Source organism: Parasteatoda tepidariorum, chromosome 9, assembly GCF_982258835.1.
Source record: "Parasteatoda tepidariorum strain Cologne lab strain chromosome 9, Ptep-v5.0, whole genome shotgun sequence".
NCBI classification, from domain to species: domain Eukaryota; kingdom Metazoa; phylum Arthropoda; class Arachnida; order Araneae; family Theridiidae; genus Parasteatoda; species Parasteatoda tepidariorum.
Genome location: NC_141763.1, coordinates 90,507,053 through 90,532,424, shown reverse-complemented (window position 1 = coordinate 90,532,424; position 25,372 = coordinate 90,507,053). Strand labels below are relative to the sequence as shown.

Below are 25,372 nucleotides of genomic sequence, written 5' to 3'. Positions count from 1 at the left end.
TTCATTTTTTTGGTTGAAGACTTTTCGAAAAATAATTCGCACAAATTGTGCGTAGAAAAACAGTTTTTTATTTTTTATTTGTCAAAATTCCTTGTTATTATTGGCAACAGACCATTCAAAAAATAACGCCCACAAATATTTGGTAAATGGCAAAATTATATACCAATTCCAGTTTGACGAAATTTTTTATTTTCTTTCTTTGCATATAAACTATTTGCAAAATACAAAATAACTCTGGCAAATTACTGTACAGGACAAAGCAATTCCCTTCTCAATATTTGTCAAATTTCTTTATTGCATATTTTTTGACTACTCACGATTCGGAAAATTCTTCCTTCAAATTGTGGTAAATGGCTAAACCATTTCCTATTAGAAAATATTCTTAATTTCGTTTCTTTGGGAATAGGCTATTAGTTAAATATTTCTGACAATTCATAGCACACGACGTGTTATTCGAAGAATAATTTTGACAAATTATTCTTCGAAACTCTCCGTGGAAATTCTTTATTACATTTTTTTTTCACAGACCACAGACCATAACTTCGATACAAAGATAAACTATACTACATGGTAAAACGATTTTTAATTCTCTAATGATCAAAACTCTACTTTAAATTTCGTTCAGCGGACTTATCGAAATGTAAAATCGAACAAATATATATGGTTAGCTGCAGAACTATTTCTCATTCTCTTTTTGTCCGAATTTTTTAATATATTTATTTATTGTTTTTTACTGTAAACTATTTTAAAAATAACAGTGACAAATCATATGGTAAATGGAAAAACAAATTTGATTCTTTTTTGGACGAAAATTTTCATTACATTTTTTTTTACTGACAATTTAATAACTAATTACAACAAATTACTGTGTATGGCCGAATGATTTCCCATTTTCTATTTTATTTTATTTCGTAACCGTCGTTGAACAGCCGACCCGATTTCATGGGTTTACGACTGCCAATGTTCAACTCCGTAGCCTTGTAATTTTGAACCCAATCCAGAAGACAAGGGAACTCCTGGATCCAGTATTGGGAGAAATTTGCATTCGTGGAGGACTTCTTGATGGAGCTAACACGCATTTGCGTTACATGGAGAGGAAGATTACGAGAACTTTCCACGGTTAGCCTAACGGCAAGGGGACTCTAACTCATGATCCGTCTACCACTGAGGATATTTCACGTCAGCAGTGTGGTCGGTGCAATCTGGATGCGGAATTCGTATCGACTGGGATTCGAACCCGGTTCGTCGCATTGGAAGGAGAACGCTCTATCCCCTGAGCCATTTTGGCTCCCCATTTTCTATTTTATTTTATAACCGTCGTTGAACAGCCGACCCAATTTCATGGGTTTGCTACTACTAATGTTCAACTCCGTAGCCTTGTAATTTTGAACCAATCCAGAAGACAAGAAAACTCCTGGATCAGCACCTCCAGATGTATTGATTTGTTATGGGAACATGGAGGACTTTGAGACTCGACAGATTTAACGCGCATCAGTCACCATTTACTACACGGGGAGTCTTCGGCGGGCAAGGATCGGACCCACGACCTCTTGGACATGGGCCCAGCGCCCTACCGATCAGGCTATCCAGGTCCCCATTTGTCGAAATTCCTCATGATTTCTTTTTTCTTTTCTTGCGAGAGATTATGCGAAGAATAATTGCGAAAATTATGGTATATGGAAAAACGGCGCCAAGACATTTGAGTGGTCGAAACAAGCATTAAAATCGATGGAACGATAAGCTCCAGTTAATATCAGAGGTAGGCAGTTTCAAAACCTACTTCCATTATAAATCATCTTTTAATATGAAACTTTTCCTTAATCGTGATCATAATTTCATTTCGTTTAAAAACAATCTGGCATCGTGCTCTTAAGTATAAATAATTCGAAAAGGTTTCTGTTATCTTGGGCAAAAGACGTGTGCAGAAAACGAATGTTTCATTTTTATTTGTCAAGAATGACAATCCAATTGCTACCAGAAAAAATTGAAATAGAAACATTCTATTATATAAAGTTTCAGATATTAATTAAAGGATAATTTATGTTCTCAAGCGGTAGTCTATTTTCGTTTCCCTTGATTTATTTATTTATTTTTGCACTGAGAATTTTCCATTTTATTATCCGCTAAATAATTATCTTTTCAAATTTCGTCTTTGAAATTGTCATCGTCTGATAAGGTGTTTTTTTTTATTTTTTTTAACAGGAATTTATTATAATAGGAAGTGTGCTACTCTAAAAGTCTCGTTATCTCTTGCTTAAAAATTTTAAACGTATTAAACAATAATATAGCTCAAATCTGTTAAAACATTAATATCGTTCTAAATTGAACTTACGTATTATTAATTTATTAATTACATTTTATTATTTTGACTTATTAAATTATCGTATTTGCTAAAGTTGATTACAGGTGTCTATAAATGAATAATTACAAGAAACTACAGCGAAAGGTAATTTTTAATAAAGTAAAAACATCATTTGCTTCTAAAATTAAAAATATGAAAAAGTCGGAATGTTCTGAGTGCTCAAAAATAGGCTCACCTCTTCAACTAGGAACTCACTTCTTCAACTAGGAACTGACCTCTATAACCAGTAACTCACTTCTATAACTAGGAACTCACCTCTTTAACCAGGACAAAGGCATCCACATGAATGAAACAAGATTCCTGAACATCGAGATAAAATGATTTTACAGTTGTGAAGAAATCAAAACTAAATTTATACCCGAGATTCCCGCAAAATACTACGATGTATGATTTAATTCAGCATTTAATCTTCCTGCTTTCTTGATGAATTCAGGATGATTGAATTCAGGAACGTTGATGTAGGATCTTCAGTATCAGCTTTGTCAACCATTTACTGAATACAAAATTTTACTGCCTCTAGATGTCAAACTTTTTCCCCTTACACTGTGGAGAAAAAAGTATGGTCGAAACTCAAAACTACCAGAATATGGTAGAATTTACCTTTTTTTTCTTCGCTCAAAGGGGACACCAAAAAGCTGGCTAATTTTTACCGAAGAGTTTTGGTAAGGAATTTGGTAAAATAATCAGTAAAATATGGTTTTATAACCTGGGATAAACTTTGATAAATGTGCAAAAGTTTGATAATTTTATCATGATACCTTAAAGCAAGGGTGTCAAACTTGCGGCCAGCGGGCCGCATGCGGCCCGAAATTAACATTTTTTGTGGCCCAGTCAATATATCCGAAGCAAAGTAAAAATAAAATAGAAATGTGAATTAGAAACGAAACCAGCATATAAAATTATATTATACTTTATTTATAAACTATATGGATCATTTTAAATTGTCCGCTCGATAATGTAGAATTCGAAGTGCCTGAAATGAAGTTCGTTTCACACTAAGCTATCAATTAGATAGTACATAATCAGGTTTATCCTATTATAGCGAGGTAAGTTGGTTATCTTTCTCCAAGGTTCTCAATCAATTCTGGGATTTGAAAGAAAAAATATGTAAGTTTTTACAAACTATAAATCCAGATACAAGCTTGATCTTCGATCAAATATGGTTGCAAGATTTATCTTTTATGGTTGATATGACCAAGCACTTATCCGATTTAAATTTATTGTTACAAGGCAAGGATCAGATCATTACGAACATGTTTGACATAATTAAAAAAGCATTCAAATGTAAACTATTTCTTTGGGAAAGGCAACTGAAAAATGAAGATTTAACGCACTTCCCGACGTGCAACAAGAATAAATCTAGTGTAGATGATACTGCATCGTATCAAAAATACACAGAAAAAAATTTCAAATCTTAGAACAGAATTTGAAACATGGTTTAAAGATTTTAATTCTTTGGAAGACAAATTTTGTTTGTTTTCTTCGATTTTCTCAATAAATATAGACCCAGTACCCAGTTATATACAAATGGAAGTGATTGAGATTCAGTACGAATCAAATTTGAAGGCAAAATTCATTGAAGTGGATGTGTCTAAATCTCGCGAATATTTACCAGGAAGGTATGAAAATACTCGAAAATTCGCCTATGAAATTATTTCCATGTTTGGAAGTACTTATCAGTGAGAGCAATTATTTTCTGTTATGAATGGAAATAAATCTCCTGTTCGAAACCGTATTAATAACTCTCACGTTGGGTCAATTTCGAAAGTAGACTCGGCCATTAAAATTTCTCCCGAAGTAGAAAAGATAATAGCAGAGAAGAGATGTCAAGTATCAGGACGTAAACAATAATTTAACTTTATATATGTTTATTACAATTCAAAATAAAAATATTTGTTTCTATGAACATTGATTTTTTTTTGCGGCCCACCTGAAGTTAAGCATTGTTTATTTGGCCCAAGTTAGCTTTTGAGTTTGACAGCCCTGCCTAAAAGCATGACATGGAAACTCTTTATTCTGTTAAATTTACAATTCAAATTTGAATTTCTTTACTAAATGTATGGTAATAAAAGCAATAATTTTTAAAAAACCAGAGTTTTCTGTAAACCGTAACCATTTGAACAGAGAAATACCAACTGTATGGTTTAAATACCATGTATTTTAGCTTTATTAACTAAAATTAGGTATCTTTTTTTACCAGAATTATCTTACAATACGGCAATTTTATTAAAAATTTTTCCTCCGTGTATGGATACGCGTGTTCGTTAAGATAAGAATGGAAATTTTAAATTTTTGAAGTTGGATTTGTATAATCCTCTTTCATTAAACAGATTGTTGCATTGAAATTAAAAATTATTCAGTTAAGAGATCCCAAAAATTTTTTATTGCATTGATATGGATTCTTCTTGACATATATAGTTTCCGATTCAATTAAAATTCTTGTTTTTCGTAATTGCTATTGCAAATTCATCCACAAAATTTCTGAAGTTTTTATTAAATTTTTGGTTACAATAAAACTTATGAAATGTTTTTCGCCAAAGAAATTACGAAGCAATAGTGCGGAAAGTTATTTCCTACTTATTGCCTTAGAACTTTAATCATTTTGTATTCATTTTTAATTAAACACACACTTATAAAAAATTTTATTTAGAAATAAATATAACTTATCAAAAGAAATATATTTCATTTACTCTTTAACAGTTGTGACTCATCATCTGTTGCATAACAATGTTCTATTATGCGAGCACTTTATATTATAATAAAGGACCAACACTTTTATGTTTTAAGTTATTAAATGTATCTATAATCAAAATAGAAGCATTAAATGATGGATAAAAACTGACTTACATTAAACGCCGTAATAACTTACCTTAATTTTAAGTTGTTGACAGACCAAAAGTTTTGCCTGGCTTCTTTAATAATTAAGTATCCTACCATATGATTTTACTAACCAATAAAAATGTACTGACAACAATTAGAAATAGTTTTAGACCGTTGGGGTGGGGGGTGGAGTAAGACAGAGCAGTGGGTTGAGACCAGGTGCCTCGATTGTGTCAAAATTAATTGTTTTCCAGCGGGCAAACTCTAAATTATACTCCATTAGTCAAAAAGAAGGACCTACCTACCTTAAGGATTGCTCTTTTTGATAATTTCACGGCATCTGTGTTGATATGTTTACTTGGGTTTGGTTCATTTAATCGAAAATCACTTCATCTAACTGGACTAAATGACCCTGTAGGCTAAATGACACTGTGGGCCGAAGTTTCTTATCGACGGAATGACCCTGTGGATGAAATGGCTTCTCGACGAAATAATCCTGCCGACTTCGTATCCCTGTCGACGAAATGACGAACGAAATAGTCTTTGAGCAAAGTAGTGTTGATGAAACAGCCTGTCGATGAAGTGTTTGTCGCTGAAATGAACGTAATCCGTTTGCTATGTCAACTCTCTAATGTTCTTTTTTTTTTTAAAATTATCTTTATTTATTGGTCATTACAGTTATAAGAATGGTGTCCAGCTTATTATCCGTTAAATTAAGACTGATATTCTAACAAACAATAAAAATTGCTTCATTATTGCAGCACTGTTTTGTTACATTTCGATGTCCTGTCCTCTCGAGTACTGCCTGGTTTTGTTCTTCCCCAGGGCTCAGAAAAGCTGCAGTGCAACAGAAGAAGAAGATAATCACATCCATATATGGCAACGTTACTTTTAAAAAGTAACGAGTAGAAGTACAAGTATTTTTAAAAAAAGTAACGAGTAAAAAGTAAAAAGTTCTTATTTAAAAAAGTAACGAGTAAAAAGTACAAGTAAAAGTACAAGTACTGAACAAAAAAAGTAACGATTTAAAAGTACATTTCTAGGAAATCGAAAATTCAAAGTAACCTAAATTTTATTGAAAAATATTCTTATGTTCTTTAATGTTTTTGCAAAATTGTTGTTATTTATTTAATTATTTTTAATTTTGAAAGTTATGGATATTAATTTATTTTTAAATTCGGTAGAATATTATAATATAATTTTATAATATAATCGTATAATATAATTTTAAAATCAAATATAATTTTAATATCAAACTTTTTATGGATTTGCAAGAGAAAGAAATTTTATCTATTAATCTTAATTTTAAGTTTATTATTTTTATTTATTTAAATTACCATTGATTTAAAATTGTTTTACACTATAGAAACGCGTTTTAAAAACACAAACGTAAACAAAGCAAACACGGGGTTTCAGATAGCTTTGTGATCTTTGAGCTAGTAAAAAATAATTGAATGTGCAGTATAAGTTGAAACAGAAGGTATTTAAACACGAAGTTAGCTGTGAATGCATATATATTGCACATTAATTTTATAAATTAAAAAAAAACAATTATTTTTTTTAAATTTAATATTTTTTTTTTTTTAAAGTTTACCGAGCTTACCGAGTTTTAGAAAAAAGTAACGATTTCATTCGATATTTCCGTTACAAATACTTTTACTTTTTCCCTAAAAAAGTAACGAAAGTACAAGTAAAAGTACTGAATTTAAAAAGTAACGAAGTACAAGTAAAAGTACGTACTTTTTACTTGTACCGGCGGTACAAGTAACGAAAGTAAAAGTACTGCCATATATGATCACATCACATTCACAATAGTCTTAAATTGTCCTATAAAATAAAAATGTCTGCTATATTTTTCACTTAAATTCTAGTATTTCTAAATTTCTCATGTACACCCGGTTTTACTAGTGGAGTAAGACAGGGTGATTTGACTTTTCCTAGGAAAAAATAATATAAAAAAAGTAGTGCATCTATGACTTTTCATTGTTGACATATTGTACACAACTTAACAATGAATACCTCGAATAAATTTGGCAGTGAATTGGTCTAAGTGGTCTAAGGTCATCGAATCTTAGCTACCCGGTGTAATCCCATTTTCCAAAAGTTTCTATATTATATAGATAACTATAAAACATATTTATATTGATAACTGCCTAATATTTAGTTATGCAAGCTTTAATATGATTTTTAATTATGAAATTTATAATGAAAGGATTTAAAAATTAAATCCAGACTGTTGTATAAACAGTATTTTGATTTATAATTGAAAATATTTGTATTATTGTTGGGGCAGTTATAATTTATGACTTCGCATAGATATGCAGAAAGATAAACGTGTAAAAACTCGAAGTGAAAGATTTATTTTTCTGTTTCAACACTAATTTTATTGTTTTCATGATGAATACATTAATTAAGCGAGTGTTTTAATGGTAAGATTTAAATCTTAGCTGATGTTAGTTGCGAGAACAGATGCGACTTCCGGGGTTTGTTATTATCCGGTTGCGCTTGCAAATTTATTTACGGCATATAAAACGTTGTTTAAAGCAGCATAAATAACAGCAGTAAAATTAGAACCACTAAATATAAAATCAATAGTGAGTTTCAGGCGTGAGAAAGGGTAAATTTTTGTTAACTGATAAATATAATTTACATGGCCTTATATATTCTGCCTTTAAAATTAATGCCATTTGGGACTTTTTAATAATAAATTAAAATTGGTGGAAATTAAGTAGTGGATTTAAATATAGTTTAAAATATTAGAACTTTGCTGATTTAATTATTCACTTTCTGTTTTTTTTTAAATTTTTAAATTTTTTTTTTAATTTTTATTTTTTTTATTTTTTTGATTCTACATGACCGTGGCGTCATTTAGTATCAAATATGATAATATAGTTTAAAATATTCAAATTTTGTTGATTTAATTATTGACTTTCCGTTTCCTTTTTTTAAATTTTTTTTTTAGATTCTTCATGACCGTGGCGTCATTTAGTATCAAATATGATAATATAGTTTAAAATATTCAGATTTTGTTTATGCAATTATTCAATTTCTGTTTTTTGCGTCATTTATTATCAAATTTGATAATATAGTTTAAAATATTCAAACTGTCGATTCAATTGTTCACTTTCTGCTTTTTAATTTAGACACTACATGACAGTGGCGTCATTTAGTATCAAATATGATAATTTAGCTCAAAATTTATCATTTTAATGATCTCAAACTTTATGATTACATTTATTTAAAAATCACATTTTATTTCACAAAAGCAATTTTATACTTTTTCTAAAGGAAAAAAAACTGATGCAGACATGATAGGCAATAATTAAGCTCGCAATTTTCTGATATTTCTTTTAGCATATTTGCTATTTGAATAATTTCAAGAACTATTTTTTCAGTCATTAACAATTCATAAATGAAAGAGTGATTGAAAAATCGGTGTAAATAAAATAAATAAATTAGTTTTTAATATTTTTATTGGTTTCATACCGAACAATAAAGTATTGTCTATTTTTAGAATTTCTTAATATTTAATTTTACACATTATGAATTATTTGAAAGGTAACTACAAATGGTACTACAAATAACTGAAAGGTAAATACAAATAACTAAATTAATTACAGTACAGAGTTCAGACTTGTGTTGATATTTAGATTAGCGTTAATAAGCTAAAATTGTGCTATAGTAAAATTTTTCATGATAATAAAATAATTTTTTATTTAATATGCATGATTGTAAATAGAAAAAGCAAAAGATTTTCCACTAATAGAATTTTGATTTCCTTAAAATAAAATTTCGGAGCAGAAACTTTTTAGAATTATATTTCTACTTCGAATGGATTATTCCAAAAATCCAAAATACAATTAACGAAATTTACTATAGTCTTGACGTGTATTAATGTTACGGAAAATGCATAAAAATAAAAATTTGAATATTGAATCACTTTTAATAATAATAATAAGTATGATTGTTTTAAATTTTCAATGTGCATGATTGAGAAGTTAAAATGCAAACGATATTTAGTTATAATTTTTTTTGGATTTAAAACAAAATTTCAGATCAGCAAACGTCTGCAACTCAATCAATGCGATATCGTCTGCACGCATTTGTCTCTTGCATAGTAATTGTTCCATCTGTAGTGTGTATCAATAGAAAAGCAAGCAGCCCCTCACTCAAAATTATCTGGGCCTTTGTTTGTTGAAGAGGCAGATGCCTAGCACAACACCTGTTGACAACCTCTTGCGGCCCGGGCATTATTAAGGCGCCATTAAATAGATAAACAGGTTCATAGAGGGAGTCGTGACTTACTAATATGGATGATGGGTTCATCTATGCTTCTATTTTATGACTTCACTTTTTATTACTTTTCTGACTTGGGTGCAGTATTTGTTTGCGGGGGTGAATGTAGAATTTTTTTAGCATAAATTACATTGATATTGAAATGTGGTACATAAATGCATGATTGTTGTGATGTCACGCCTGCATTACACTACATTTCAATGCCGAAATATTTGTTCTTTAGTTTTTTAAAAAAAATTGATCATTATAAAACAACTGGTGAATTAAAATGCAACAATAGAAATGCAAGTGTAGGGCAAACGGGACATTTTCCCTGGGACCCTCATTTCTAGGAAGGGGATCAACTTTATCTGTAGTTATCTAGGGGATCCAAGGCAGGTGTTATTCGAAGAAAAAAAAACAAATTTTCTAATATTTGTAAATTCTTTTTAATTCATAAATAGCATCAATTATTAATTAAAATTGAAGAATGTGAATTTGAGATTTATTTAAACATTTTCGTGGTTACTGAACTGAACTATGGAAAGGAAATCTTCTCTTCTCACTGCTCACAGAGTTTCGTCTCTTAGAAAAAAAAAAAAGAAGAAAAAAAAAGAGACAATTATCCCCACCCTTTAGTTTTTCAAGCAGCCATAGTTATTGAACAGCGCATGAATATGTTCATACTTTGCAAAATATTGAATGTGTATGAATATGTTCAGATTTTTTTCATACTTAGTTAAATCAAATTGCTGTAGTGCATGATCCGTTGAATCAATTTTTACCGTAAAATTTTATGCAGTACTTTTTACGGTAATATTCATTTAATCACAGTGATTCAGTGATTTACAGTTAGTATTAAAAAAAAATATTGTGAAATCTGAGGTGCGTAATTTTTTTGTTCCGTAAACTTAGCGGTAAAAATATATTTTATGATAAAAAGTACTGGCACCCTGAGTGCCAGTCCTTTTTACCATAATTTGTTTCGGAATTTTTAAATGTGTATAGTTTGCTGTTTTGACTCTTTGTATTCTGAAATTTTAATGAAACTAAATTTTACTCATATACTAATCTATATTACCTTACTAATAAATATTAATATATTTTACTAATATTTATTATCTTGTTTAATAAATGAAGCTGTTGAAATTGTATATTTGCAACCCCTCGCTTAAACAAAGTTACACCGTCTATTTCCACCCCTCTACAAAAATATATCCAAAACTTTGTCATGAACTTATACTAAAAAATTGTTTGCATCTGAAATAATGCTCTTTTTTAAATTTTTTAACTGTCATTTAATTCAAAAATAAAATGCATAAAGTTTTTTTTTGTTGCTCAACAAATTAATTTAGTTGTCTAGCAGTTTATAATATCGACAAAATCATCAAGTTATTCTTATCATATTTATTAAAACAATTATACAAAATATTTCAATATTTTTCTACAATTTAACATTGTAGTTCTAAATCTATAAACTAACAATTAAATAATTTCTAAATCTGTGGAAAAGAATTAAAGTGCTTTGTCATTAATCCAATTTTAATTTTTAAAATTTAAATATTTATTCAGTTTTTTTTATCTCCTTTATTTTAGGTTCACAAAGTGCGAGCTTTATTCTGCATCAGTTTCGCAAACCTAAAAGAATACGGACGGCCTTCTCACCATCTCAACTCCTAACTTTAGAACATGCTTTTGAGAAAAATCATTATGTTGTGGGAACAGAAAGAAAGCAATTAGCCCAGAGTCTAAATCTAACAGAAACTCAGGTAAATATATAATTTGTTGTCGACAAAATTGTATACTTAAAAAGCATTAAGATCTTTTTAAAGATCTTAATGCTTTTTAAGTATACAATTTTGTATGTAATTAAGACGTCGGGCCAATGCCCTGCTCGCTGCGCTCGCCAATCACTGGAGCTGCTTTCACATTTCCCTTTGGATCATTTTGCTTGCTCAGTGACTGTTCAAGTGTTTTAGTCTAGCTTTTTAAAATGAAATTTCAAAAATATGCAATAAGAAAAGGAAGGGATACCTTTAGTTAATATGCATTTCATTCAACTTATATGCATTACTAGGGGGTCCAAGCTTCCTGTTCGCTGCCGCTCCCCAACCCCGCTCCCCAACTTCGCAATAATTGTTGTTTCTTGGTAGAAAACAGTTTTTCTACCCAAGTCAAAATTATTCACTTAACATTTCTGAACTAAAATGAATTCTGTTGGCTTACGCTTGTGCTTCCACTTTCTACGCTCAAATATTATTATTATAAATATTTAGATCTGTTGGTGAACAGAAGTAATTTTTCTATGCCATCATTTTATGAAATAACATTTATATTGCTATAACATTATATTGTTCAAACAAATGTGATGCGTTTACAACCGTAATTTAATGTTTTCGTTTACCAAACGGGCGGATTTATTCTATACTATTTTTGCTTGTTTCTCATTGTGCATGAATCTGTTCGATTGTTTTCTAAATTATTTAATTGATCTTTTTAACTGTAATTTATAACAATATATTAATGTTATTTGGACAAAAATATTAGTAAAGCGGTTAATAAGGTTAGACCACTTTTCTAAATAACTTTATTTTGTAATGTAGCGCTGAGTTACATTATAATAATAAGAATAAATGAAAAAGAAAACAATTCACTTAGTGTTAAACTCTTGAATTAAAAGCGTAATAATAGCAGTACTGGAAAATAATTTTAAATGAACACTAGAAAGACGGAAATTCAGTAGGGGAGAGTGGGGTCAATTGTAACATTTTTTACTTAACTATTTTTAACTAACAAAAAATCCAATATATTATTAGTATTAATTGACAGACGAGTAAAGTAGACTATCCTCTACTAGAAAAAAAACCTTATTTTAAATGTTATTATATTAGTTATTAACAATTTTTGACAGTCGTGCACTTGTTACAATTGTCCCCACTTACGGGGTCAACTGTAACAGTTCATAAATTCAACTAAAACATGCTTAATTATACATATTATCATAGTTGTGATATATTTTTTTATTGATCAAAATAGTAGTGATATTTTAGGAGTCAAAATAATAATGAGCAGAGACCTAAAGGGTTAAACTTTTAACTTTAAGGGGTTAAAAATTTTAATTTATGCTGTGAAAGATGACAAATAAAATAATGCACATGCAACATAATATAAATGATATAGGAAACTATTGGTGGTTCTTAAAGAGTTAAGTAATGGTTTGTAAACGTAAGATTATTTATTTTCAGCTGTTACAATCGTCCCTTTACTTATTGTTACAATTGTCCCCAAGACGCCATTTCAGCTTCATTTGTTAAAAACAATGCTAGTTAATTAGCAAAACTAATACTTTTTTATTGAAATGTTAATTAAGGTGTCCACTTACATATTCTGTTACTAATTTTTATTTGTTTAAACAAAATTACTTTGTTACAATATAATATTCCAATACCAAAAAAAGTACTTGCGCGGCGTGAAATTATCTTTTGTGATGTAACTCTTTCAAAAGTACATAAAAATGGTTGCCATCAAGGGTGCACATGTAGATTTATTAAATACACCTTGTGCGCCACATAGGAACCAAATCTAGAACCCGACACTCGAAATTTTTGCTCTGTTACAATCGTACCCTGTTACAATTGACCCCACTCTCCCCTATATACCTATATTACCCAACAGAGGTCAAAATGACTGTATTGTGAAAGAATAAAGAAATTTGTTTAAAATTAATTTTTAATATTTCTTATATTATTTACAGTTATATAACAAGTTATTAGTAAATATTAACAATAACAAAAAATATATGCTGTACAAAAAGTCACAAAATCCTAAGAAATTGCGTCATTACATATACACCATTGCTTTTCTAATTGAAATTAAAAAGCAGTCAAAATGACTTCCTTAGGCAATCTAGTGTTAAGGATACAAAAATATTTATAGAAATACAATGTCTTTATGACTTTTATTAATTTTATGCTGATGATAACCAAAATAATAATGAAATGAATGAGGAAAAATGACGTGATTCCAACCAATAAAAAATGCAAGGACAACTATGGCAAACTGCGACACCTTCCTTAGATTTTTATCTATAGTAAGATAATTCAATTTTAGTGCATTTTATTTCTATTTCAATTTAATTTTTGAAACAAAAAAATACCCTTATATGCGCAGTTCATACTTCAATGCATAAACCACAGCAGTCTTAAGTTTCTCCTTTTCTTATTAACTTAACTCATAAGATAAATGAAATCCAAAGAATAGATTAATAAATTTTTTAAAAAAAACTAATAATTTTTTATAGAATAAACACTGTTTAAAATTACATAAAAATGCAGCTACTATTCCAAATAAAATGCAACCTTCGCAAATTAATAGGAATCATTAATGCTCAAATGCAACTATTTCTGAATTATTCTGTTGCATGTGTAATTTAATCAGCATAATTGAAACAAAAATGTAGCACAGTTACCCAGTTTGTTGGTTTATATGAACAGTTCAATTTCAATTTATCACGTCTAGCTGGACAATAAACTTTTTTTTCATTGCCAGCGCGAAAAAAGAAATTTAATAGGATTTGTGATGAGATCACATACCAGGGTGGTCACAGAACAGAGAAATCATGCTGAACAGGGAAAAGTCAGATAATTTTATCAATCTGGAAAAATTAGAGAAATGTTAGTGAGTGGTTACATGTAGTGTAATTATTACAGTAAAAAGTAGGGACATTTTTTCAGTGATAATTACAGTAAAAACACTGAATCCTTTTAATTAAATAAATATAACTCTAAAAGTTATAGTATAGTATTTTACGGTAGAATCAATTTTACGGATGATGCACCCGAATTGCCGGTACTTTATACCTTAATTTGATCCCGATTTTTTTACAGTGCAAAGGGTAATAATTAAAGATTTTATAGTCGAAAAAAATTGGGAACCATTGTAAAAATCTCGATAATTTATTCCATATGTCCTTTTCGCAGTATTACAAAATATTTTTGTACAATTTTCATTTCTATATTATGATTTTTAATAATTACCTAAATTTCAAAAAAAAAAATTTCAAAAAAAAAGTGCTTTATGGCAAAAAAGACAATCGAAATTACGATAATTGTTGTTTTAGCCCTTGTACAAACATAAAAACGGAATATAATCTGAGCTACTCATTGTTTACTGTTGCATTTAAAGGCTTTTACACACTATTTTTTGTGTAACGGTTATTTTTTTCGAAGCGTTGAACGTCAAAACTTTTGCACGTTTTCCAATTACTCTCCTAATTTCAAGACACGCATCTTCTTTTAAGCCAACGTTTACCTGTTTTCAGATTATCTTAAGTAACGGGTATTTATTCCATGGGCATGAATCGTGTGTTAAGTATTTGTTTTGTAAACATCTGGTAACCTAAACAGAGTCATGCACTTAAAAGCCCATCCTAATAACATTCTATCTCTAAAGCTTTTATGAGTCAGATAAATGGAAATGAATGTTTACCATCAGCAATATGCAGCCTCTACACGAATTAGTAATTTTAAACGTCTATCAAACCTATGTGGAAGACGTGGCAAATATAAATACCCGCTATTTGAAAATACCTGTTACTTTAAAAAGATTGTAACGACCACTTAAAAGGAATTTGCTTTTAAATTGAATAGTTTATATGTCTAAAATTATATTTTATGATAAGAATTGTGCAAGATCTATGTATCAAATTAATGTAATAGGGAATGATGTAGGTTAAATACGCCTTTAGATATGGAATGTCATTTATAAATGTCATGGTAATTAAAGAATATATTTTGCTTCACATATTTTCATCACCGATGAGTTACTTAACCGGCAAGATATTCGTCTTTTGATTACTTGAACAGCGACATTTTCGTCTTATGATTTACTTAACATACAAGATATTCGTTTTTCGATTGCTTAACCGGCGAGATATTCGTCTTGTGATTACTTAAACAGCAAGATATTTGTCTTGTGATTTAGTTGTGATTTCGATTACCGGAAAGACATTCATCTTGGGATTTACTTAACTGGCAAAACATTAGTCTACTGTTTTGCTTAGTCTACTGTTTTGCACAACATATTCGTCATGTAATTTGCTTACTCGGCAAGACATTCGTCTTAGAATTTCTTTAACCGGCAAGTTTGTTATTTAATTGGCAAGATGTTCATCATTAGACAGCATCTGTTGATTTAAATTATATTTGTTTGTGGTTTGAATCTTTAAATTTTAATTTCAGAAGTTTCGCAGATAAAGATAACGCTATAAAATTCTTGATACATTGAGAAAAAAGTATTGTCAAAACTAACAGAACATAGTAGAGTTTACCGTGTTTCTGGCAATAAGTGAACACCAAAAAGTTCGGTAATTTTCACCAAAGCACTTTTGCAATGATTGTGGTAAAATTAACTATAAAATATGCTTTTACAATATGTGACAAAATTTCGTCAACCAGTCAAAATTTGGCAATTTTATTATGATACCTTAGTACATGGCATAAGACCATTTACTCGGTTAAATTCACTTTTCAGTTCTATATTTTTTGCTCAGTGTGGTAATAAGAACTATAATTTTGAAAACCATAATTTTCGGTGTACCGTCATCTTATCAACGGAAAAATTACCAAATAAATGGTTTAAATACCGTATATTTTGGTTTTCATTACCAGAATTATGTTGTTTCTTTTTAACCAAATATGTCATTTTACCATTAAAAAATTACGGTAAATTACCGTACTGTACGTACGGTAATTTTAAGATCATTTTTTTCTCCGTGTAAAAAGTTTAACTAGCCATGAATTTAGATTACTAGAAAACATTATGATTACTGAAAAAAGATTTTCACTGCTTAGATTGCATTTTTACAGAAACTCTTAAAATTTTTGCGGGTTAGCTACATATTCAGACGGTATACTTTCAAATGCTTACACATTTTATCTAGCTATAAATCCATCAATGTATCATTAAATTAGATGATTAATAGTAGATTTCTTGAATTCTTTTTAAAATCCAATTAAAGGACCTTGAAAGAAAAATGATCAAAAATCAATTAAGGTCAAAGAAAGTTTCGGACTCCTTGATCCTAAAAATACAACAATTTATTTTAGTCTCAAATGATTTTAATTGAATTAGTGTATTGGCTAATGCAGTTATATTTCAAAACACGAGAGAAACTAAGTAGTTTCGAGATAAAAAAAAATAATTTCAAAAGCTTCATAATTTTGATATCTTAAATGCTTTTAAGAGATTATGATGTCTTCAAATTTTAGTTTTGATATTCCGTATCAAACTGATGTGTAATGTAGATGTAGTCTAAAAATAGAAAGAAAATTTCATAATTTTAATATTTTTTTCGCTTTTAAGAGATTATGACGTTTTAAAGATTTACTTTACTATCTCATCTCAAACTTATGCAAACTTAAATAGTATGAAGATTAAGAAAAAACTTCATTTTTTTAATATTTTTATACTTTAAAGAAATGATGACGTTTTGAACTTTTATTTTAATATCCTGCCTCAAACTTATACGCAAAGTATTATGGAAATAAACAATAAAAAAGCTTCACATTTTTAATAACTTATACGTTTTTAAGAGATTCTAGCGTTTTGAATTTTTGTTTTAATATTTCGTCTCAAGCTTATGCGTAAAGTAATATGAAGATTTGAAAAAAAAAATCGTATCTTTAATGTCTCTTACGTTTTTAAGAGAATACGATGATTTGAACTTTTATTTTAATATCCCGTCTCAAATTTATGCTTAAAGTACTATGAAGATAAACAAAAAAAAAACTTCATTTTTTTTATTATCCTTTACGATTTTGAGAGATTATATAGTCTTTTGAACATTTATTTTAATATCCTGTTTCAAACTGATGCACAAAGTAGTATGAACTTAAAAAGCTTTAAAAAGCATCATTATTTAGATATTTAAAACGCTTTTTAAAATACTGCAATGCTGTCCGGGCAGATCTGCAGCCCGCTGAAATGCAATTCGAGAGTAGAAATTCGAATCATTGAAAGAAACTTTTTCGTTTATGAATTCCACGCTAGGAGTTTGTTTAACTCTAATTTGTTCGGAAGTTGAATTTTAAGCTCCTTCTTTTTTTTTTTTTTATTGCTTTCAATAATGATTATGTACCCATTTTTGCAGAAAACCATAATTATCTCCATTGATAACTTCTCACTTGATGTCAAAATTAATAAAAAAAAACTGTTCAAATAAAGTTTAAGAAAAGACATTATATTTTGCCAAATGTAATTATAAACATTTATAATCATTTTTTTATAAGAAAAATAAAAGCTATTTTCTATTTGATCTTATATAAAGTTATCATTATATATAGTTTACAAGAAAATTACTTATCAGTATTATTTCTTATCATTTATCACTTTTTATTATGCTATACATTCTGTTAACAAGATTTTTTTAAGTATAATTAATCATTTTCCAAATACAAGTAATCGTTCATTATATTCTAAATATCAAACTAACAAAATGTTCTAACATAAAACTCTAATTTTTTAAACAAAATTATCTTTTTTTAAGAAAAATAAAAATAGAAAATTTAAAAATAAAAAGGAATTAGCGATAAATGTAAGGCAATGATGGGGTCTGTTCTTAGAGAAAGCCGTATTAAAAATATAAAATTAATGAAAAATTAAATAAACATAAAATTAATAAAAAACATAAAATGTTGATGGCTTTCAATATTTTTTTCAAGACGGCCAGGTTTATAAAAAAAAAAATTCCTCGTTTTGTTTGAAATTGCAGCTGTAGATAAAATTTTACATTCTTGTTTAGTTTTATACATTCGAATTTTACCAACAAATCTTTACATTTTAATATGTAAGAGAGTTTTGTAGAGATAATTATTTTAGTAAACAATATTTAATCCTTTAAAAATAAGTTTTTGCAAAAAAATTTTTTTAACGAAGACAATTACGTTCCTTATATTAGTGGAATAAAAAGTTTTATTATTTTTTACAAGAAAAATCATTAGTCTTAAAAATATTTGTATTTGCATATTTTTTCTCTTCACATATTTTTTTCTTCAGAATATCAATTTTGGCAGTTAAAATAAAGTTAATAATTGTTGCATTGTTGCGCATGATTTTTACTCGTATACTTTCTTTTCTATAATTAATTTAATTATTTTCAATGAACTTGGTTGTATTTTGATTGTTAAATATCCGACATTTTAAAAGTAGGTTAAAACCTTATATAACTCTGCATAAATTCGGAATAGTTAAGCTGTACTATAAAATATAAATGTAAATGTTACAAGCAATTAAATTAGATTAAATGAATTACTCTTTTATGTTAAATGGATTATATAAGAAGTTAAAATGCAAATTTAAATGATAAAATCTGAGGAAACAACGACGCCAGAATGAGCAGCTGAAAATTAACTGCATTTTATGATATCTGCTTAGCAATTGTATCTCAAAAATTCATATTTACAGATCTATCCATACTTAATTCATTAAACATTTCTGCCATGCATGTAAAAAAAATCAAGGATAAAAAAAAATTCAAATTTGAAAACTAAAACTAAGATAATACCTTTAAATAGATCAAAGGAATTCAAGGGAATATATTAATTTAACAAATTAATATTCACAGTTTCGCTTATTCTAACGCCACACGTCTTAGGAAACAACTGGCAATAATTACTCAAAAGGACAAATCGAATCATTTAAAAACTTAACACATAATTTATAATAAGGTGAGAATATAAAACCAACATACTTTAAGAATGATAAACACATCTGGATTGCTATCTAACTCATATTTTACGTGGTGCGAATAACTTCATCAATTGTTACAGTTACAATTATCTCGGAGGGCTGAACTACATCTTGACTAAGAAAAAAAATGAAAACCTTTTGATGCAAAAATCATGTTCTGCGATCCTTTATGCGCAGATATGAAAAAAGCTTTCAGTACCGAATGGAGGTTTTTATCTCTTTAATGAGAACATAGCCGATTTTTTGCATCCACCTTTTTCAAAGTTGCCAAAAATGAAATTTAAATGCCCGTAACTCACGCAGACGATATCTCTCCAAATGGCGCGAAAAACCGATTCAGGCGATGACGATGATTCGGCTAATGGATCTGCTGACATTTTAGAGTTATTACGATTTGTTCCACTTAAGTTTAGAGCATAGTTTAGTTGACGCTTATCAAGTTTCTTTTGCAGATGCTGCGTTTTTAGGAAAAGAAAAATTATCGATGACATTATGCGACTATGATTTTGTTTTCGATTCGCTTAAGTAAAAATGTATATCGCGGCGATCGCAAATAAGATACTTCCATATGGTTTATGCCTTAGTTTAAGGATGTGGTATCTTAATGTTTTAAAGTGCTAGAAAATATTAAGGTACATTTTTTTCCGTAGAGAATGTATTATAGAATCCTGCTTTACTTAAAATAATTGCACTCCAAAAACTGTATTATAAATGTTGGCAAATTTACGACATTTTTATCTTTCTGAAGAATGTGTTTAAAAATTCTGTAGTACTTGAAATATTTGTTATCACTCAAAATATTTGTAATAAATGTAAATTCAAAAAAAAAAAAATTAGCAGAGAATAAGTTCTAAAATGTTATAATATTTAAATTATTTGTATCACTTAAAAAAATTTATCCTTTATGTTAACAAATTTTTAAAAAAATCTGTTGAAAATATGTTTTGATATAGTATAGCACTTCAAATATTTACTATTACTCTAATAAGAGTATATTGGTAAATTTTATGACATTACTTAAAATATTTGTTATCATTTCAAAAAGTGTATATACCAAATGTTGGCAAATTTTAAGACATATATCAATAGAAGGTATGTTTCAAAAATTCATAGAACATAAAATTATAGTTATCGTTTTAAGAGTGCTTGTACTAAAATTTATGTATAGTGTTGAAAATAATACTTTTTTTTAATGTGCTTTTATATTTGTAATGGATAAAATTGTTTTAAAGATTGTTTCCTATAACAATCTTAATATGCTGTATGCAAATAACCTATGCTCAAATAAACAAAATATTTTACGAAAGCTTACAAAAAAAATGGATAAAATTAAGTAAGTTAAAAAAATATTTTATGTGTAATTAGCAACGAAAAAAAATTATTTCAAAATAAATAAATTTTTTAAATCTACTTAGACAATTTCAAAATAAATAATTATTTTAAATGTACTTAGTTAAGCAACGTATTTAAATGTAAATAGTTCGACAATACATTTGAATGTAAGTAGTTAAACAATATATTTCAATGTAAATAGTTAGACAAATACTGTAATAGAATTAGTAAGTCAAAAAAATAGAAAATAAACTTTTCAAGGCTAAATTCAGTGAAGAAAGGGAAATATTTCAGGGTAATTATATATGTCTACCATGCTATATAGCTGTAACCATAAGTGAGAATTACTAGTAGATGGCTATAAGTCAGAACTGCTAATACATAGCTATTCGATGGAACTATAAATCTTAAAAGGACGCCATACTACGGAAGAAACATTTTGTCGTAAATTCTCTTTCAGTTCAATTACTAATTTAAAATTTCAAAGAAGGAAAAAATGAGTTCTGACAAACGTTTCAATTACTGAAAAAAAAATTTCAAATCATCAAAGTGAAAATAAATTATAAGAAGATAATTTAGAATTACGCAATGGAGAAGTTCTCTTTCAATAATTTGTTTGTATTTTGATATTTTGAATTTTTTTTTCTGCTATTGAAACTTCATGGCTTAACCTAGGTTGGCCGGAATTCACTTTATATTTTTTTTAAATTTTAATTAGTAATAAAGGTGAAAGAGAATTTGCGACGAAAAATTTATTTCGTGATATGGCTTCCTCTTTGACTGTAAACAAAATCTATATAAGTCCCTGATGAAAGGATCAAACTATAAGTTAAAAACTAAATATTTGAACCATAAAACTTAAATTATGAGTTGAAACTATACGTAAAACTTATAAGTTTTTCCTTGAATGTTTTTTTTTTTTCGGTGTGCAAGTTTTTTCAAACAAATATTTTGTACACATCAAAATTTGAAGAAATCAATTTTGTAAACAGGAAATATGATAAATCTCAAAAACAGTGCTTGCTTTACAATAAATAGCTGCATATCTTCACTAATCCAACCTGAAAAATACAACATCATGAATATTTCAAACATGAATGAGTAATTCTTTTGTAATCAGCAAACTTTATACGTATTTTCTTTCTAAAAACCCAAAATTGAAGTTTTATAAACAGCTAAATTTTAAAATAGCTTGAAAATATGAATTTTTGCTTTTAGAAATAGCAAATGATTATATAAATCTCGCAAACAAAGAAATTGAAACATTTTAAGACATCAAAATTTGAAGATATAAATTTTGTTAAACTGGAAATCTAATAGAACTCAAACATTGTATCTCTTCACAAAATTCGAACCGGAAGATAGAGTATCATTTTCCCACTATCTTCGGAAGTGATTCACACGGCACTTTTTTTTTATTGTATTGTTTTTTAATATCCGTTTACACCGTGCCCGAAACTTACCTGTATTGTTTCCTTTCTTTATTTATTGCTAACAATTTTCCTACTTTAAGTTCAAGCCTCCCCTCTCAACACCATACGGCAGACGAGAAATAATATCTTACAGGTGGTAATCGTTTTCTAAGTAACATCACTTGTATTGGTTTATCTCATAACTGTAACTGTCGCTGATCTATCTACTTGCATGAGTAAGCTAACTGCCCTTATAGTTTTAACCTTATAGGCGAAACTATGATACTTTTTTTGTTGTTGTTTAAGTTAAAAGGATATTTCCCATTGTTTTTTTAGTTTTTTTAATTGATAATATATATTATTAAATTATATTAGTTTTTTTTTTTACAAAAAATTACTTCATTTTAATATATTTATTGAAAAATAATTACTATACGTGGAAAATAAAATTAATAAAAAATAATCTTCATTTTTAATTATTGTATTATTTTTTCCACAGACTACGTATCGTATCACATAGAGAAAAAAAGAATGGTTAAAACTACTAGAATATGGTGAAGCCTACTATGTTTCTGGCTCTAAGGGTACTTTAAAAAACTCGGTAATTTTTATCGAATATCTTAGGTAATGATTTTGATAAAATTAACAATAAAATATCATTTTGATTGTGTGCAATAATATTTGGTAAATGTACTAAAATTTGGTTATTTTATTATAGACACATTAGAACGCAACGTAAAAATGATTTATTTGGTTAAATTTACACTTCAATTTTGTATTTTTTCTGAATGTGTGGCAATAAGAACTATAATTTTGAAAACCAGAATTTCCGGTAAACCGTTACCTCATGAACGGAAAAATTGTTAAATGAATGGTTTAAATGTCGTGCATTTTGATTTTATTGACCGGATTTTTTTTTTCTTACTAGAAATGTCTTTACCGTACAATACTGCAATTTCACCAGATTTTTTTTCTCTATGTGCCAACTAAATTTAACGTAGCATACTGTGATACTGTACTTTTTAAAAGTATTTCATTGGTATAAAGTTTATAACTAGAAAATTAAATAACTAACATAAAATTTATAAAATAAAATCTCTTTACCTATGTTTCTATTGACTCGTTACCGGAAGGGGGAATTTTACAATCGAAATTTCGATTATTTTCTGACAAAAACCAAATGACACAGGACTAAAAAGAAGAAAATAATGAACCCGTTTAAAATTTGAAGAGCTACTTGTAAATACTAAAGCAGTATAATATTAAGTAAAAAAATAATTTTATTTTTGTCAAACCTAAAAAGAGTAACGTAGCTTTAAAAAAAATTATTACTTTAAAGCAAATATAGAAATTTTATGAGGCACTAATTATATTTACTTGTATTCAAAAATCTAATTTTAATCAACTGAACTAAATTTTATTAGTAGTACAAAAAATTTATGAATTAGATTTCTTATATTTTTTTTAAATATTTTTTTCGTAGTTTCAAAAACACAAATACTCATAATGAAAAATGTTGCTTAATAATTATTCTAGCGATCCTTTATTATAACATAAATCAAATTTATTTTTTAAATTAGATTAATTAGGCTGGAAATTTAGTTAAAGTAATGAACTTGATACGAGATAATGTATCAAATTCATGATTTTCATTGGATTTGAAGCATGATGCATGGATATCATGTATCAAAGTTAAAATTTCAGAGCTCGTAAGCCTATATCATATTATTCTATATAATTGTTAATTTTTGTTAAATTCGTCAATTTTATTTTTAATGCTCAAATTTTGATGTATATAATTAAAAATATCAAGTTTTATTTAGCAGTTTTTTTCCCCATCATGATTTTTATTTATTTTATTTTTATAACAGTTCTAACTTTGTGTTCCTAAAACTATTATAATCATGCTATTAAAATTGATTTTTGCTATGTTTAATGAGTTTTACTTACAAAATCATTTTTCTGTATTTTAGGTGAAGGTTTGGTTCCAAAACAGGCGAACCAAACACAAAAGGCAGAAGCAAGAGGAAGAGCAACATACTCGACCTTCCGACGGGCAGAAAGAAGGAAAAGAAGACGATGAATCTAAAGATGGCCGTTCATCACCCTTATCCCCAGGAATGGAAGACTCTGATGAATATCCCTGTGAAGATGACGATGATGAATGCGATGACGCTCCATTCGAACATCACCAAAATCCTACCTCATGATGCCACTCTCCTTTTTGTAAATAATCCATTATTGTCGAATAATTTCTGTTCGAGCGAAATGGGCTGTCATGAGCTCTAATACACTTTTTTGTGCACTGTTCCAAATTAGCATTAAGAGTCAAGAAAAAATGTTACTGAAGTAAAAATCCAATTCTCGTATCACGTTTTAAGTTTCACTGGTGAAAATGACGTCACATATACTTCAGTATTCATTTGTGTCGTGCGTCGACTCTCATTCGCCAAACTAATCACGTGGTACGAGTTTAGACTGATGCTTTTCAAAGTGGATGTTATAGGTTTCAACAGATACAATCTTTCAGGGCAAAATCCCACATGGACATAATCTAGTCAGGATAAAATCTTACTCCGAAATCTTACCCAGAAATGTTTTGTTCGAGCGAAGTTTTGTCTACGAGAGATTATGCCAACTACAGATTTGGTTTTACCAGATTCGCATTTCAACTGTTTGTAAACATTTGTGGACTTTCAAGCGTAGAGTGGACTTAAATTTTGCCAGGGACATGCTGATCTTCGATGCAATTGTTTTACTCTTACATTCCAGTGATTTCATTAAGATAATATTTTTTTGAGGAGCTTGAAGTGTTACGAACTTGTTTACAATGTCAAGGAAAAATAAAAAACCAAAGATGCATGATTGTCACGTGATTTACTTTTGATTCATTCAGATTCCTATCATTTATCATGCTTCTACTGAGTGAATACAGATATTCACAGACGAAATCATATTAAAAATGAATTGAAATGAATTTATTTCGTTTTGAAAGTTATTTATATGTTATGTTGTATAATTTGTATTTTTTTTTCTTTTGCAATCTTTCTGACATTTCATGTTTAAATAAATTCTAATATTACAATGAAGTATTTTGTTTTAATTTCCTAACGACTCACATAATTTTTAGAGCTACGAATCAATCGAACAGATAGGTTTTTTTTTTGCACAATTTACTTTGAAAGGCTTGAGACTTTAAAATAATAATCAAATTCAAATTGTACAGGACATGTTTTTTTGTTTTGTTCGAAAAACACTGGAACTTTGAAACACTAAAACTTTAGAACTTTGTTTACTGAACGCAAAGTCACATTTAAAATGATGAGCACTACCTTCAAGTTGTTCAGAAGAAGATTTGTTAGTTTTATTTATTTATTTATTTATACAATTATTTATGTATTCAATTATTCATTTATTTAATTTT

General features: G+C 28.3%; 1 protein-coding gene across 1 annotated transcript in view; it reads left to right on the top strand.

Annotated features, from left to right (window-relative positions):
- Positions 1-25,037, top strand: part of LOC107437266 (uncharacterized) — a 47,035-nt gene extending 21,998 nt beyond the window's left edge. The window contains exons 2-3 of the mRNA XM_016049199.4: positions 11,054-11,226; positions 23,922-25,037. Of these exons, the coding sequence (XP_015904685.2) occupies positions 11,054-11,226; positions 23,922-24,158 (410 nt within the window). The 3' untranslated portion in view covers positions 24,159-25,037. The remainder of the gene's footprint in view (positions 1-11,053; positions 11,227-23,921) is intronic.
- Positions 25,038-25,372: the final 335 nt, after the last annotated feature.